Source organism: Xyrauchen texanus, chromosome 37, assembly GCF_025860055.1.
Source record: "Xyrauchen texanus isolate HMW12.3.18 chromosome 37, RBS_HiC_50CHRs, whole genome shotgun sequence".
Classification (NCBI taxonomy): Eukaryota; Metazoa; Chordata; class Actinopteri; order Cypriniformes; family Catostomidae; genus Xyrauchen; species Xyrauchen texanus.
The window spans coordinates 33,904,810-33,917,950 of NC_068312.1; the positions used below are offsets into that span (position 1 = coordinate 33,904,810).

The window sequence follows — 13,141 nt, forward strand, 5'->3', positions numbered from 1 at the left end:
TGTCTATTAGACAGAAGTTGGAGATAAAAATGAGTAGGTTGCCTCTGAGCCCAATTTCATGTAGAACTTTGAGAATACCATATCTCCAGGTGGTAACGTAAGCAGTCTCCAGATCAAAGAAAACAGCTACCGTGTTCTTTCTTAAAGCTGTACCGAACAAATTATTCCAATCTGATGAGATGATCTACGGTGCTTTTGCCCCATCTAAAGCCTCACTGCTAATCACTGATCTTATACCCTGATTCCAGAATCAACACCAGACGGTTGTTGACCATTCTCTCCATGGTTTTGCAGAGACAGCTAGTCAAAGCTATTGGGCCGTAGTTGTTTGCATCAGAGTGGTCCTTGCCTGGTTTGGGGATGGAAATAATTATTGCTTCTTGCCATGATGGTGGAATATTTCCTGTTCTCTAAATTATATAAACTTTTTCAGATAGAGTAATAACACTGTAAGGGGCAGCAAATTTTCAGAAACTCATAATGGTCCAACTGCAGTATTATGAGAGCATTTGAGAGCACTTGAGATTTCCTCCATGATAAAGGGTTGATTATATGGTTCTGTATTATTAGAGTTGAAATTCAATGGATTCTGCTCCAGCTGTATTCGTATTTTATTGAATTCCGGTCGACAGTTTTCTAATGAGGAGTTCTTTTTGAATGACTTCGCTAATATATTGTTTATTTCTTGATTCGTAGTTAAGAGGGTACCCTGATGTTTGTTGTGTCGTATTTGAGGCTCCTCTCCTTTGTTTTTTATCAGATTAGGTCCCAGATAATTTTGGGTGGTGTGTTTGCTGACTAGATAAATTTTCTCCAGCTCTGTCTCTTTGAATCTTTAATAATTCTACTTGCTTTTGATCAACATATTTTTAGTAGGGCTGTCAAACGATTAAAAAATGTAAACAAATTAATTACATGGTGTCCCGATTAATTAATCGCAATTAAACGCATTTACAAATATTTGCTGAGAAAGCCCCTCATATAACAATAATTCAATATATTTACATTTTACATTTACATTTATGCATTTGGCAGACGCTTTTATCCAAAGCGACTTACAGTGCAATTATTACAGGGACAATCCCCCTGGAACAACCTGGAGTTAAGTGCCTTGCTCAAGGACACAATGGTGGTGGGCATGGGGTTAGAACCTGTGACCTTCTGATTAACAGCCCTGTGCTTTAGCCACTACACCACCACCACCAAATATTTTTAAATATAGTCTTACTAGATTCTCTTTTGTTGGGTGTTTGTTGATGGTCCTCTCTGCTTTTTTCTGAGCTTTAATGGCTTTTTTACAGTTATCGTCAAACTAATAGTCCTGTGACTTGGCTTTGATGATGTCTTAGTGACAGTTTAATTTGTCATTTTGATAAGAATATCAGTGAAACTTCTTACTATGTCTTGGTAGTCTTGAAGCACTATATTACATTTATCATAACATTGGGTCTGAAAAGGTTGGCTTTTTTTAGGGTTGCATTATTGGGGTTTTATGTTGGATATCTGATCCTGTAGAGGAAATTAATGTTCCATGTCCTGGGTGCAAGTAAGTGTTTGAGCCATCACTGAGGAGTCACAGCTCATTGTTATGTTTTTTAATCTTCACATTAGTGCAGTTTCCTCTGCATAATGGGCTGTGACCATTAAAATCTCCTTGAGTATATAGGGGTTGATAGTTGGTCAACTAGCTTGTTTAGATTTTGGAGTGTCACAGAAACGTCTGGATGTATATAAATAGAACACTGAGTAATGACCTGATGTAGAGTTAACAGAAGCGCTATTGACTGTAGATTAGTGTCTAATGTGATCGAACTGTGAATTATACCATGTCGAACTACGATGGTTACTCCACCACAAGGACGTTGTATATTTGGTCCATAAGCATTAAAACGTACAAACGGTTTCGGAGATACTGCTGTTTGGTGTTAAGTGTGTTTCTTAGAGGCAAAAAGCAAGAGAGCTGAGTAACATGACTAGTCGTTGGATTTCTGCAAAATTAACACCTTGAGAGATCCACTGAATGATACAACCGCAGGGGTCTATGGTCTCCACCATGTCTATATCTTTTCAGCTTTCTGTGATCTGTTCTTCTGACAAACCTTTTGTTGCTGTGCTCTTGCACACTGCTGTGTCTTCTTTCCTTTTGAAGTCAGATAATGATCCGCTATTGAACTTTGGTATTAACTAGTTTCAATTTGTTTTTGATGTGAATTTTGGGTGCTTTGCATCTTCTTTTTTGATGAAATCAAGTTTTTAATACTGATTAGTTATGGTTTGTCTTTTGTTAACCAGGTCACATTTGTCTGGCACTCAACTGTATGCTTGGCCGGTAATACTACAGAGGCAAGGGATTTCTCAAATTTTAAATTAGGGAGGTTCTCAACAGTTTTTTAGGCATTTTACTTTTTGAATTTATTTTTCTTTGATCCATGTAGGTCAGTCTTTTGATGAGGCTGGATGGTCACCTGTGCAATTTCTGCCTTTTGATGGTTTGCCCTTCCTTTCCACAATTGCAACAAATAGGTTTATTCTTGCATCCAGCAGAGCTATGACCAAACCTCTGACAGTTGAAGCATCTCAGAGAATTAGGAAAGATGTCAACAGGGACCCTCAAATATCCTAATCGGATCCATTCTGGTGGTTGGGGTTTGTTGAATGTCATAATATACATCGCCTTTATTATTTGGTCTCCTTCTTTTATCGTAATCCTCTTCACACTTATAACACTTTGTTGTGTTAGCTCTAAGGCTATTTCAGCCTCATCCATATCCTGTAGTTCTCTAGTTCTAATTATTCCTTTACTGTTGTTTAAGTATGGGAGCAAAGAGGCTTTCATGGGAACACCAGGCAAAATACTTGCATGCATCAGTTTGTCAGCATGAACTTTAAGCATTCCACCAGAATTTGACACAACTTCAACTATTTCATGTCTTTGACGGTTCCTGCTATCCCTAAGATTCCTTTTTAAATTGCAAAAGGGAGATCATTTTTTAAGTGTCATTTCAGCTGATAGAGATTATAAAAGGATAAATCTCTGCCAGTTAAATTTTTTTTGGAGAAGTATTTTTTTTTTTATTTAGACTTCCAGCGTCTAAATCATCATCTGAATTCTGTTCTAATATTTGTCTTTTGGAGGTTTGTTTATTCGCCATGTGTGATTTTTATTTTTGTTTCATCGTCCTTGCTCTCCACCCTCCTCGAAGTCCAAACAAGGGGATGCACAGAGCTGTGGATCTCCAGCAGATATCCACCAAGGATATCCGCCATCGCCTTCAGGGAAGAGAGACATTATGGCCAGTTTAATTGTTAATAACTACACAGGGCACACTAGCCTTTTGATTGGATTGTGTCCTTCCAACCGCCTGTCTATATAAAGCTACAGCCAAAGCACTGTGCTGGACCTGGGGAAGTCGCCACTTACCGCATTCCTCAAATGCCAGGACCTCTTCCTCCACAGACACAGGTCGCAACTTATGGCCAACATGTTGCCACATTTGTCGCCTATACGAACAGCCAGGGGGTGCTAGGAACCTATTCTACCCCGGGTCCCCATGGGGGTGCTTTCCACAGATATTAAAAGTTTTTTTGGATAATACAGAAACTGTTGTATTGATCAAGGTTCGTCGACATCAAGGCTCTGTTTGTTGGTCGTGACACAAGTCTCTATGTGTGTCAAAGTTTGTGTGTATGTGTGCATGTATGTACAATATGTGTGTCAGAGTGTGTGAGTGTTGGTGTGGGTGAGACGAGATTGAGGAGTGCAATGGCGCATTTCGGCTATATTACTGAACATGTTTGTCCTTCTTATCCAATTTACTAAACCAATGTCTTAGTTTTAGTTGGTTATCTTGCTGTGGTTGTTTGAAATAACTTAAATAATTTGCCGATGTGATATGGTACTGTAATGCAGTCAAGACCTGGAAAAACTTCATAGCTGTGCAATTATTGGAAAATAATTGCAAACCTTAGAACATCTGTCAACCAAAAAGAATCAAGCATTCAACAGACCTGTGGTATTATATAATATTATAAAGGCAAAATAATTTTTATTCATTCGAAGACTAAATGTATGTGCTGAATGGTCTCCCGATATACATTAAAACAGGATGTTGGCTTTACCTCAAAAAAGCACAAAATCTGTGACAATGAAACTGACCGAGGCAACTCCATGTTTACATTTACGCATTTGGCAGATGTTTTTATCCAAAGCAAATTAGTGCATTTAATGAATACATTTGATCAGTTTTGAGTGTTCCCTGGGAATCGAACACATGATCTTGCCATTGCTAGCATGATACAGGAACCCACATACATGTTATTTCTATGTTATAACACCCCAAAACAGGTGATAACACATGCATTGAAATAATGCCTTAAAATTATAAATCCCATTTCCACAACTTTATAATGGAGAACCTTTTGAATTTGAGGTATATAAAAAAAAAATATAATAATAAAAAAAAAAACTTTGCCTGTAATTTGCCTTCTTGGAAAATTCATAAACGATTTACACTCATTGACTGAATGAGCCACCCATGTGTGATGTAAAAGCCACTGCAGAGCTTATAACATTTAAATCACCTGAACACCTGAATCAGGGTAGTTAACCACTTTTAATGGCCTTATTCCCTATTCTTAACTTACAACTGCTTTATTTAGGGATGGGGGGGCAATGTTTAAAATTATAAGGAGTTGTTCACCTGTCCTGGTCTTAGTGTTGGTTAGAATCTCTTGCAGGCGCTCCTGGAGTTTATCAGCTCTCTTTCTCTCCAGATGAAGTTGTCTCTTCAAGTCTTTCAGCTGCAGAAGGGAAAGAAAAGGAGGATTCACATGACTGGTAAACAGTGCCAAGGAAAAAAAACATACAGCAAAAACTTAATTTTAGTGATCAAAAATCCTTATTTATTGAGCTAAAATGCTGAACAGCTTCTGGGGCTGGAAATTGATTTGATGTCAAATGAGATTCCATCAGTGACAAGGCCAGGGGAAAGAGCGTTAACGAAAGTTGATCGACCCTCATCATTGAAAGATCTGGTTTCAGGTGTGCTGGTGATCGCTTGGGACTCTTTTAATTCACTTTCTGGGAAATGGAAAAAAGTGAAAGCCCTGACTTATCTCTTTCTCCTGGCTGTGAGAGACTATGGAGCTACTTACTGCCGAACTGCCTTTTTTCTCCAAGATTTTCTGGCCATCCACTGTGTCTTTAAGCTCCTGGAATAAATACAAATAGATTATTAGAGTTTAGGATTTTTAAATAGGCCTTTGTTTTCATGCCACTTTCAAACATTTCAGGTAGCATATATATTTACTAACTTCAATTTAAATTAAAACAAAATACATTTTGAAACTTGGCAATTATGGCATGTGACATCTCGAGGCTGGATGTCTCCAACAGAAAAACAGGTCAAACAACTCAGAGAGCTTTCCTATTTTTTTTAAACCACTGATTCATGTTTTGTTCAATTTTAGATTTACATTTACTGTGTATTATTTTATTTTAGATAACAAAAATGTGTGATGCACTGACATATTGCCCAGTCAACATTATGGATGATAAAAGTAATGTGTGTGCTACTGGACATGGGCCGATTGTATAAAAACATCTGATGATCAGGCACGATTATTTCCTGTTATTCAAAAGGGAGCGGAAAAACGCGTCAATTTAAAAAAAAAAAAAACATCAACAAAGGGAGTCAAAAATGCATTTGACCACACTGAATTTGATGTGTAAATGCTAATCTGGCCTGAAATGGTCCTGGACAGCAGTGAAGCTCACCTCTCAATCATATGCACAGCTAAAACATGTTTAAAAGTTTGCCGGTTGCATGTGACTTAAAAAGTAAATGACTATCCGAACGGAAAATTTCAAGACGCAAAAACATACACGAGAACTTTTCAAATTTTCTTAAGTTTGTCTGATATCAGCATGCAGGGACACAGATGACAAGCGCAAACACATCTGAAGCCCAGGTTAATACAGGAAATCCACTAAAATAATAGATCATTTTGCTCAAAATGTTGCGTTTGTTACATTTTAGCAGCAACAGGGAGAAACAGCGTGCCTGATTTTATTGGGCTTTCTTTGTCTTTTATGATTTTGTTGCCCATTAATGATACAGTAACACAGTGACAATGATTAATATATATCGTCATGAAATCAGAGATCCTACCCTCAAAATCTGAACACAAGTGCTCAGAGGAGACACATTTAAAACAGTGATGTTATCTCACCAGAACAGTGATCGGGTGTCTTTATACCAGGTGTAAATGGGGTTGAAGTTGCACTGACAGAGGTAGCAAGGGGCAAGCAATAGGACCCGGGAGCAGCATCTCAACTTTCGGGTAAAGACACTGACTATCACCCCTGGAGTTCGAGAGTTCGAATCCCAGGGTGTGCTGATTGACTCCAGCCAGGTCTCCTGGGCAACCAAATTGCCTGGTTGCTAGGAAGGGTAGAGTCACATGGGGTAACCTCCTTGTGATCGCTATAATATGGTTTGCGCTTGGTGGGGAGCATGGTGAGTTGTGCATGGATGCCATGGTGGATGGTGTGAAGCCACCACACGCACAATGTCTCCGCAGTAACACGCTCAACAAGCCATGTGATAAGATGTGCGGGTCGACGGTCTCAGACACAGAGGTAACTGAAATTCATCCTCCGCCAAACGGATTGAGGAGAGTCACTACGCCACCACAAGGACTTCGAGTGCATTGGGAATTGGGCATTCCAAATTGGGGAGAAAAAGGGGAGAGAAAAAAAGTTTACTTCAGGATCCATGAATTGTTTCCTGCGGTATTTGGACTTGTTTTAATCGGGAGCATTTGCCGTATGTAATTGTGCATAACAGTTTTTCATATTCTGTTTATGTTCAATGAAAAAACATCTGTTTATAATGCATGTAACTATGTTGCAAACAAATAAACAGCTTTTAGTCTGCGAGTAAAACAATATGCCTGTTGTAATCCATTCATTAACATTAGCGACTGTCTATGGATATTTCCAACACTCTTTGTTATGCATTTATTATCTGAGTGTTTTTACTACAAGTGTAATGAAACTTCATTTTTTGTGAAAGTGAGGAGTAGCGTTTGACAGCAGTCTAGAGTTTGTTAAAAAAAAATTTGATGGGACTGAATATTTAAACTGGTTGTACTTGAAATTTGGTGCAAAATATCTTTCCATATGCTCATTTGTAAGCATATTTGTTTTGGTGTTCTTTCTGTTTACTGGCCAACATTAATTAGCTATAAATTATGTAAAGAAGTCGCTTCGGACTAAGTTGCAAGACCTTTCAGATGATTAAAAAATAACTTTTCTTTCGAAGCTGTATAATTAATCATTCGTGATTAGAAACAAAGTAGCATAAAACCCCCGTACTCTCGGTATCGGTAGTAGCAGATATTGTTCAAAATAATCGGATATTGTATCGGCACACTAATTTTGAATCCGTGCATCACTAGTAATTTTAATTTTGACCAAAATGTATGTTTTGAACAAAAGTTTTTTTCTTCGTTTTATTATACAATAACAACCATTATGTAAAAACACTTTTTATTAAACACACAAACATACCATTAGAAGAAAGCTTGGTCCTAATACATTCTGTAATTGTTGGACTAGACCATGAAACACCAATTTTGTTGTTCTAAAAATACTACATCCCCAAGGAGCTGCTGGCAACACATGCGAGTGCTACAAATCCAGATTGTGTGCGCACGCTCTCACACACACAGAAAAATCTCATTACTCTATTGAGTCACGCATCGGTCTTGAGTCACATTTCAAATTACTGGTGAGCTCCAGCAATAACACTCCCATAATATCCTCCATCTGAGCATTGCCTTTTTTAGCATCTTAAAACACATGGTTTCTCATCACACTACAGACCAAATGCTCCACCGAAGCCAGCAGAGCATAACAGATAAATCCATTCTGCTCTTATACCTGTTTGAGTTTGCTGATTGTGTTGTTGAGATGTTCTCTCTCTTTCTCCATCTCCTTCACTTGCTGTTTGACTGCCTCCACCTCTGCAACTTTAGCCTTATTGATTGAAGATTAAAGATCCAGGGTTAAAAAGTGCACAGGCTGCACACGTAACTCAAATATTATCAATGTATAACCTAAAGTACTTAAACCATGGATGGATAGTACAATTCTGAATAGTTAAAAGACAATATGATATCAAAGTTTGCCATTACTTCCTTAAAGAACAAATTGCTTATTTATAGTTATCTCTGTTTATTATGCTGGGACAGGATATGTATTATGAAAGCGGAAAAAAACGCACATTATCTTTAATTAATGTGCCTTGTATCATTGTGCACAATTCACAATGCTTGCAAATGGCAATTTATGTTGTCTTTGCAGCTATACATTAGTGTGTAAATTATGTCCAACAAATATACATCAATTCAGTGAGACATAATAGAATAAAGCCCACCAGTGGAAGGGTTTCTAAGACACGAATATGTATAAAAATAATAAATGCATCATAAACGCAAGTCCTCAAGATGTGCTGACGTACACCAGGGACTGAAGAAGATAAATATAGCTTTACCACTCATAACGTCATCTGTTATCACCATGCACCAAATGTGTTTTAATTGTTGCACACTCATACACTCCAAATGTACCTCCAGCTGGAGTGTGTGTTCTCTCTGTAGTTGCTGGACCTCCTCTGAATGGTCCAGATTGTTCTTTTCCATGGTTTCCTTCTCAGCACACACAAAAATGTCAAACTTCAGCATCAGATTTTTCACCCAGAATTGTGAGTGACAGATTTAAATTAATGCAATCTAAAATTTGAAATCTAAAATTAAAGCCACTAAAAAACCTCAAAGTCTGGAACAGACACACACAAAAACAACACTGACATCAAGTGGTCAGAAAGATTCTAATGTACCTATACTTAAAGGGATAGTTCACCCAAAAATGAAAATTCTCTCATCATTTGCTCCCCCTCATGTCATCCCAGATGTGCATGACTTCCATTCTTCAGCAGAATGCAAAAAATATTTTTAGAAGATTATTTCAGCTCTGTAGGTCCTCACAATTCAAATGAATGGTGATCAGACCTTTATCCAAAAATCAAATTAAGGAAACAGAGAAGTAATTCATATGACAGTGTTATAACGTGTGGGTGAGAAACCGATAAAAAATGTAAGTCGTTTTTTCTCAAAATCTCCATTTTCACTTTTACATCTGAAAGTCACAAGTGGTGACTGTTTAGTTTCACTTTCATATCAGAAAGTGAAAGTTAAGGTGGAGATTTAGAGTAAAAAAGGACAAATACGGTTCTGTTTCTCACCCACACCTGAAGATATGGATTTAAACAGTCATATGGATTATTTTTATGTTTTCTTTTGTGATTTTTGGAGCTACAAATGTCTGATCACCATTCACTTTCATTGTATTGACCAACAGAGCACAGATGTTTTTCTAAAAATCTTTTTTGTGTTCTGCAGAATACAGAAAGTCATTCACATCTGGGATGAAATGAGGGTGAGCAAATGATTGGGTGAATTATCCCTTTAAACAACAAATACTGTCTATCTCCTGCAGTGTTATGCAGTGACAACACACTCTACCTCTGCTTCTTTGAGTCTACGTTCAAACCAGCCCTTTGTTCCCTCCATAGACAGAACCTGAGCTTTCAATTCCTCCACATATGGCTGAAGACCTTCCAACTCTTTGGTATGAGCCTGAAAAAAAGAGAGGCATTTGTAAGTAGTAGTCCAGTGACTGAGGGCGTTTTCACAATTGGTTTGGTTAAAGACTCTGAGAGCGGTTTGCAAGAAATTGGGCTTAAATGTGAATGATCAAAACAAACTTTAAAGTGAACCAAACTGAAACAATCTCAGTGGCTACACCACTACAGCCTCTTCTATGATCCATCCACCTTCTCTAGCAAATGATGGATCAATAACCCTTAGTTTTCTTCAACCCCACTCCCTTACTCTCTCATCTCGTAGCTGTGATCGGATCTCCTCCTCTGTGCGGTTCTTCTCCTCATGGAGGCCGCGGAGCTCCTTCTCGTAGCGTGCCCTGATGCTCAGCACATCCTTCTCATGGTGGAGACGCACATCACTCAGTTCCTCTTTGTGTCGAGACTTCTCCTGTGCCGTCTCAATGGCAAGTTCATCAAGCATCACCTTTCGCTTATCTGCAGTCTGGGAGAACAAAAGTATTCTGGAGATAAACTTCAAGAATCACTATATAGAACAGGCCTATTCAACTGGTGGTTCGCTTGACATTTTCATTGGCCCACATGAGGCTGTCAGTTGTCTTAGGTGCTGTTCACTTTGAATGTTTTGTGTCCGTTCATGCTGTATTTTTATTATTTTCCTACGTAAACTTGCACTATACAGACATTATCGCTGTTATGCACCAATATTGAAAGCACATTTTAGTTTGTTTTAGAATTTTTTTTCATGATAAATTTAAGCTATAAACACATATCTTTCATTTATATAGTGAACAAATAATATGGGCCAACTATGTTAGGGATAATGTACAGTCAGCTGGCTGTTTTCGCACAAGAAACCCAGACAGTGGGATCAGGACCCTGACACGAAGGGGTTTATTTATGCGATAACAACATGCTGACTGTACATAATCCGACTTACTACACAGATAATAACCAAATAAATAAATGGACATAAAATATTGAATTGCATTGACATTATGTAATTTGAGAAGAAAGAAATTGCTGAACACATGGAATCAGGGTTTTTCCTGCATAGAGAATTACTAGGCGGCCGCCACCATCAAATTCCGTGCCGCCTCCGGCTGTCTACAAAACTCTGGTTGGTGTCTTCATGGAAAACACTAACAAGCGTTGCATTGGATTGTCATTTGTAACTGCAAATCTCTGCAATAATAATAAAAAAATTCCATTGTCGAGTAGTCGCTTGATGTCATTTGACCTGTTGATACGCACCCCCTTTTTGAGCACAAAACAGAGCGGGAGTCGAGACCGGTTAGAGAGATCAGCCGCCGGCTGATGCGCACTCTAACACGGAGATGCTCGTCTCTCACCCCCACTGTCTGCAGCTTGCAACGTCATCATCATAAGAGCATCATGATAAGATCAATCTTGTGTGAAATATAACACTAAAATTACAACAATAATAAAAAATATATATATATATATGGCTAATATGTTTACAATGTTCAGTGATTAAAACTACATAAAGAATGCTCAGACTTTGTCAAACAAAACGACTAAAAACAATAAATAGAAATAGGATAAGGTTGACTAAATATGATAAAAACTAAAAAGCACATTTGATACAGGATTAAGACTAAGATTAAATAAAAAAACAGCTGACAAAATTAACACTAGTATTCAGTAGCCAGGTCATTAGGAGTGTATTAATGCAAAGCCAACGTATTTTTAACGTCACTTTTTTATCAGTTTGGTACCACCTCCACCTCCACCTCATTTGGAGCCAGGAAAAACCCTGGTTATATGGCGATATTTTGGCTTTAAAATAACCGACACTGAGCAAAGAGAGGTACTGTGCAAAATTAAAGTTGCTACATCACGTGGCAACACGACAATTTTATATCAGCACCAGAAACAGCAGAGAACAGTAGAAAAGTGAGATTTCAGAAAATAATCCACACACTGGACAAGAGATACCAGCGATAAGTAGAACTTTTAAGAAAGAGGATTTGGAAATACCAGTTGGTCATTTAAAAAAAAACAACAACAACCGTTTTAGTGTTTTGAGTGAACCGCACTTTTATATCCAGTTTCCTTTTCAAAAGGGTTTATACAAAGTATATGTTACATCCTGCTTAAATGTCTTTGTTTGTTTGGACAATCTTATTTTCATGAAAACTTGTATATTCTTATTTATTGTTTGGTTTTATTTAGGTGTAATATTCAGTAAAAATATTATTTTAATTTGAAAACACAGTCCATTTATAGTTGTTGTTGTTGCTAGTTTGTATGTTTGAGTTGAGAAATACAAATTTCAGCATTATAAGTAATCTATTTGTGCATTTTCCTTGATAACCAAGCAAGTTGACTCATGATACCATTTGTTTATTATATCACAATTGCATATCGCAATATTAGCCTCAATAATCGCAATGACATTTTCCCTAAATCGTGCAGCCCTTATGAGCACATTCAAATATTAACACCCACATTTACAGACATTAGCAAATACTCCACATTAAATACAAAGGATCAGAGAAAAAAATGGAAAATGAGGACTAATTTTCTTTTCTGGTGCAAGAAACCTTGACTAAAATTATAAGTAGACTTCAGGGAAAAAAATGTAATGCTTCAAAGTGTAGAATATGGCCTCATAAATCTAAAGTCCTAAGGTGAATCTTCCAAAGCTCATTTGTGTAATAATCTGATTGTGGCTTTTAAATTAACTTAGTAATTATAATGGTCGAAAGATCAGAATATTAACTGATGCAAACTGAACAGTCTCACACAAAAGGAGCTCAGGTGATGAAGACACAAATGATGAGTGCGTCAAATGTCAGTGTCAACATTTTTCCTGCTGCAGTTCATCTATTGAATTCTGAGAGAAAATGTTGGGTGTGGGTGTGTGTGTTAGTGAGATCCTCACCTTTCTGGCCTCCTCTAACTCCTGCTGTAGTTTGTCTTTCTCCAGACCCAGTTCTGTGAGTTGCTCCAATAGTCGACTATTGGCTCGGTTTGACTCCTGAGCAGTAGAGAGAAACAGAAGACTTAGTGTCAAGAATGTCTATAGTTTATGCAAAAACAATATCTTAGACGTATTAACACAGCCTTAAAAATGTGTACCTTTCTTATACTGAAATATTAATACAAAGCAACACTTGAAAGTGCCTCGTCATTATCCAGCGAAACATCATCCTTGTGTTTTACTTTAGATAATGGTTTGAAATAATGAAATAATGTTAAAGCTAACAGGACACATGGAACTGATGATTATCAGTGAAAACTTTCATGATGTTCAAGTAATATTGGCATCTCTTTGTTAAGGTAAAGGTTCTGCCTCTATAAGTTTGTACAAATTATTTGAAACTAACTGCAAGGGATCAGTCATTACATGTAACTTATTCATGCAAATTATTCCCTTAAAGGAATATTCTGGGTTCAATATAAGTTAAGATTGATCAACACCATTTGTG

The 13,141-nt window shown here is 37.4% G+C and overlaps 1 protein-coding gene across 3 annotated transcripts in view; it reads right to left on the bottom strand.

The window, feature by feature from the left end:
- Positions 1–13,141, bottom strand: part of gripap1 (GRIP1 associated protein 1) — a 71,269-nt gene that overhangs the window by 35,879 nt on the left and 22,249 nt on the right. For all 3 annotated transcript variants that reach the window (XM_052109206.1, XM_052109207.1, XM_052109205.1), the window contains 7 exons: positions 12,595–12,690; positions 9,958–10,170; positions 9,589–9,702; positions 8,635–8,712; positions 7,946–8,041; positions 5,155–5,211; positions 4,701–4,800 (listed from right to left, as the gene is read on the bottom strand). In XM_052109206.1, coding sequence (XP_051965166.1) covers positions 4,701–4,800; positions 5,155–5,211; positions 7,946–8,041; positions 8,635–8,712; positions 9,589–9,702; positions 9,958–10,170; positions 12,595–12,690 — 754 coding nt within the window. The remainder of the gene's footprint in view (positions 1–4,700; positions 4,801–5,154; positions 5,212–7,945; positions 8,042–8,634; positions 8,713–9,588; positions 9,703–9,957; positions 10,171–12,594; positions 12,691–13,141) is intronic.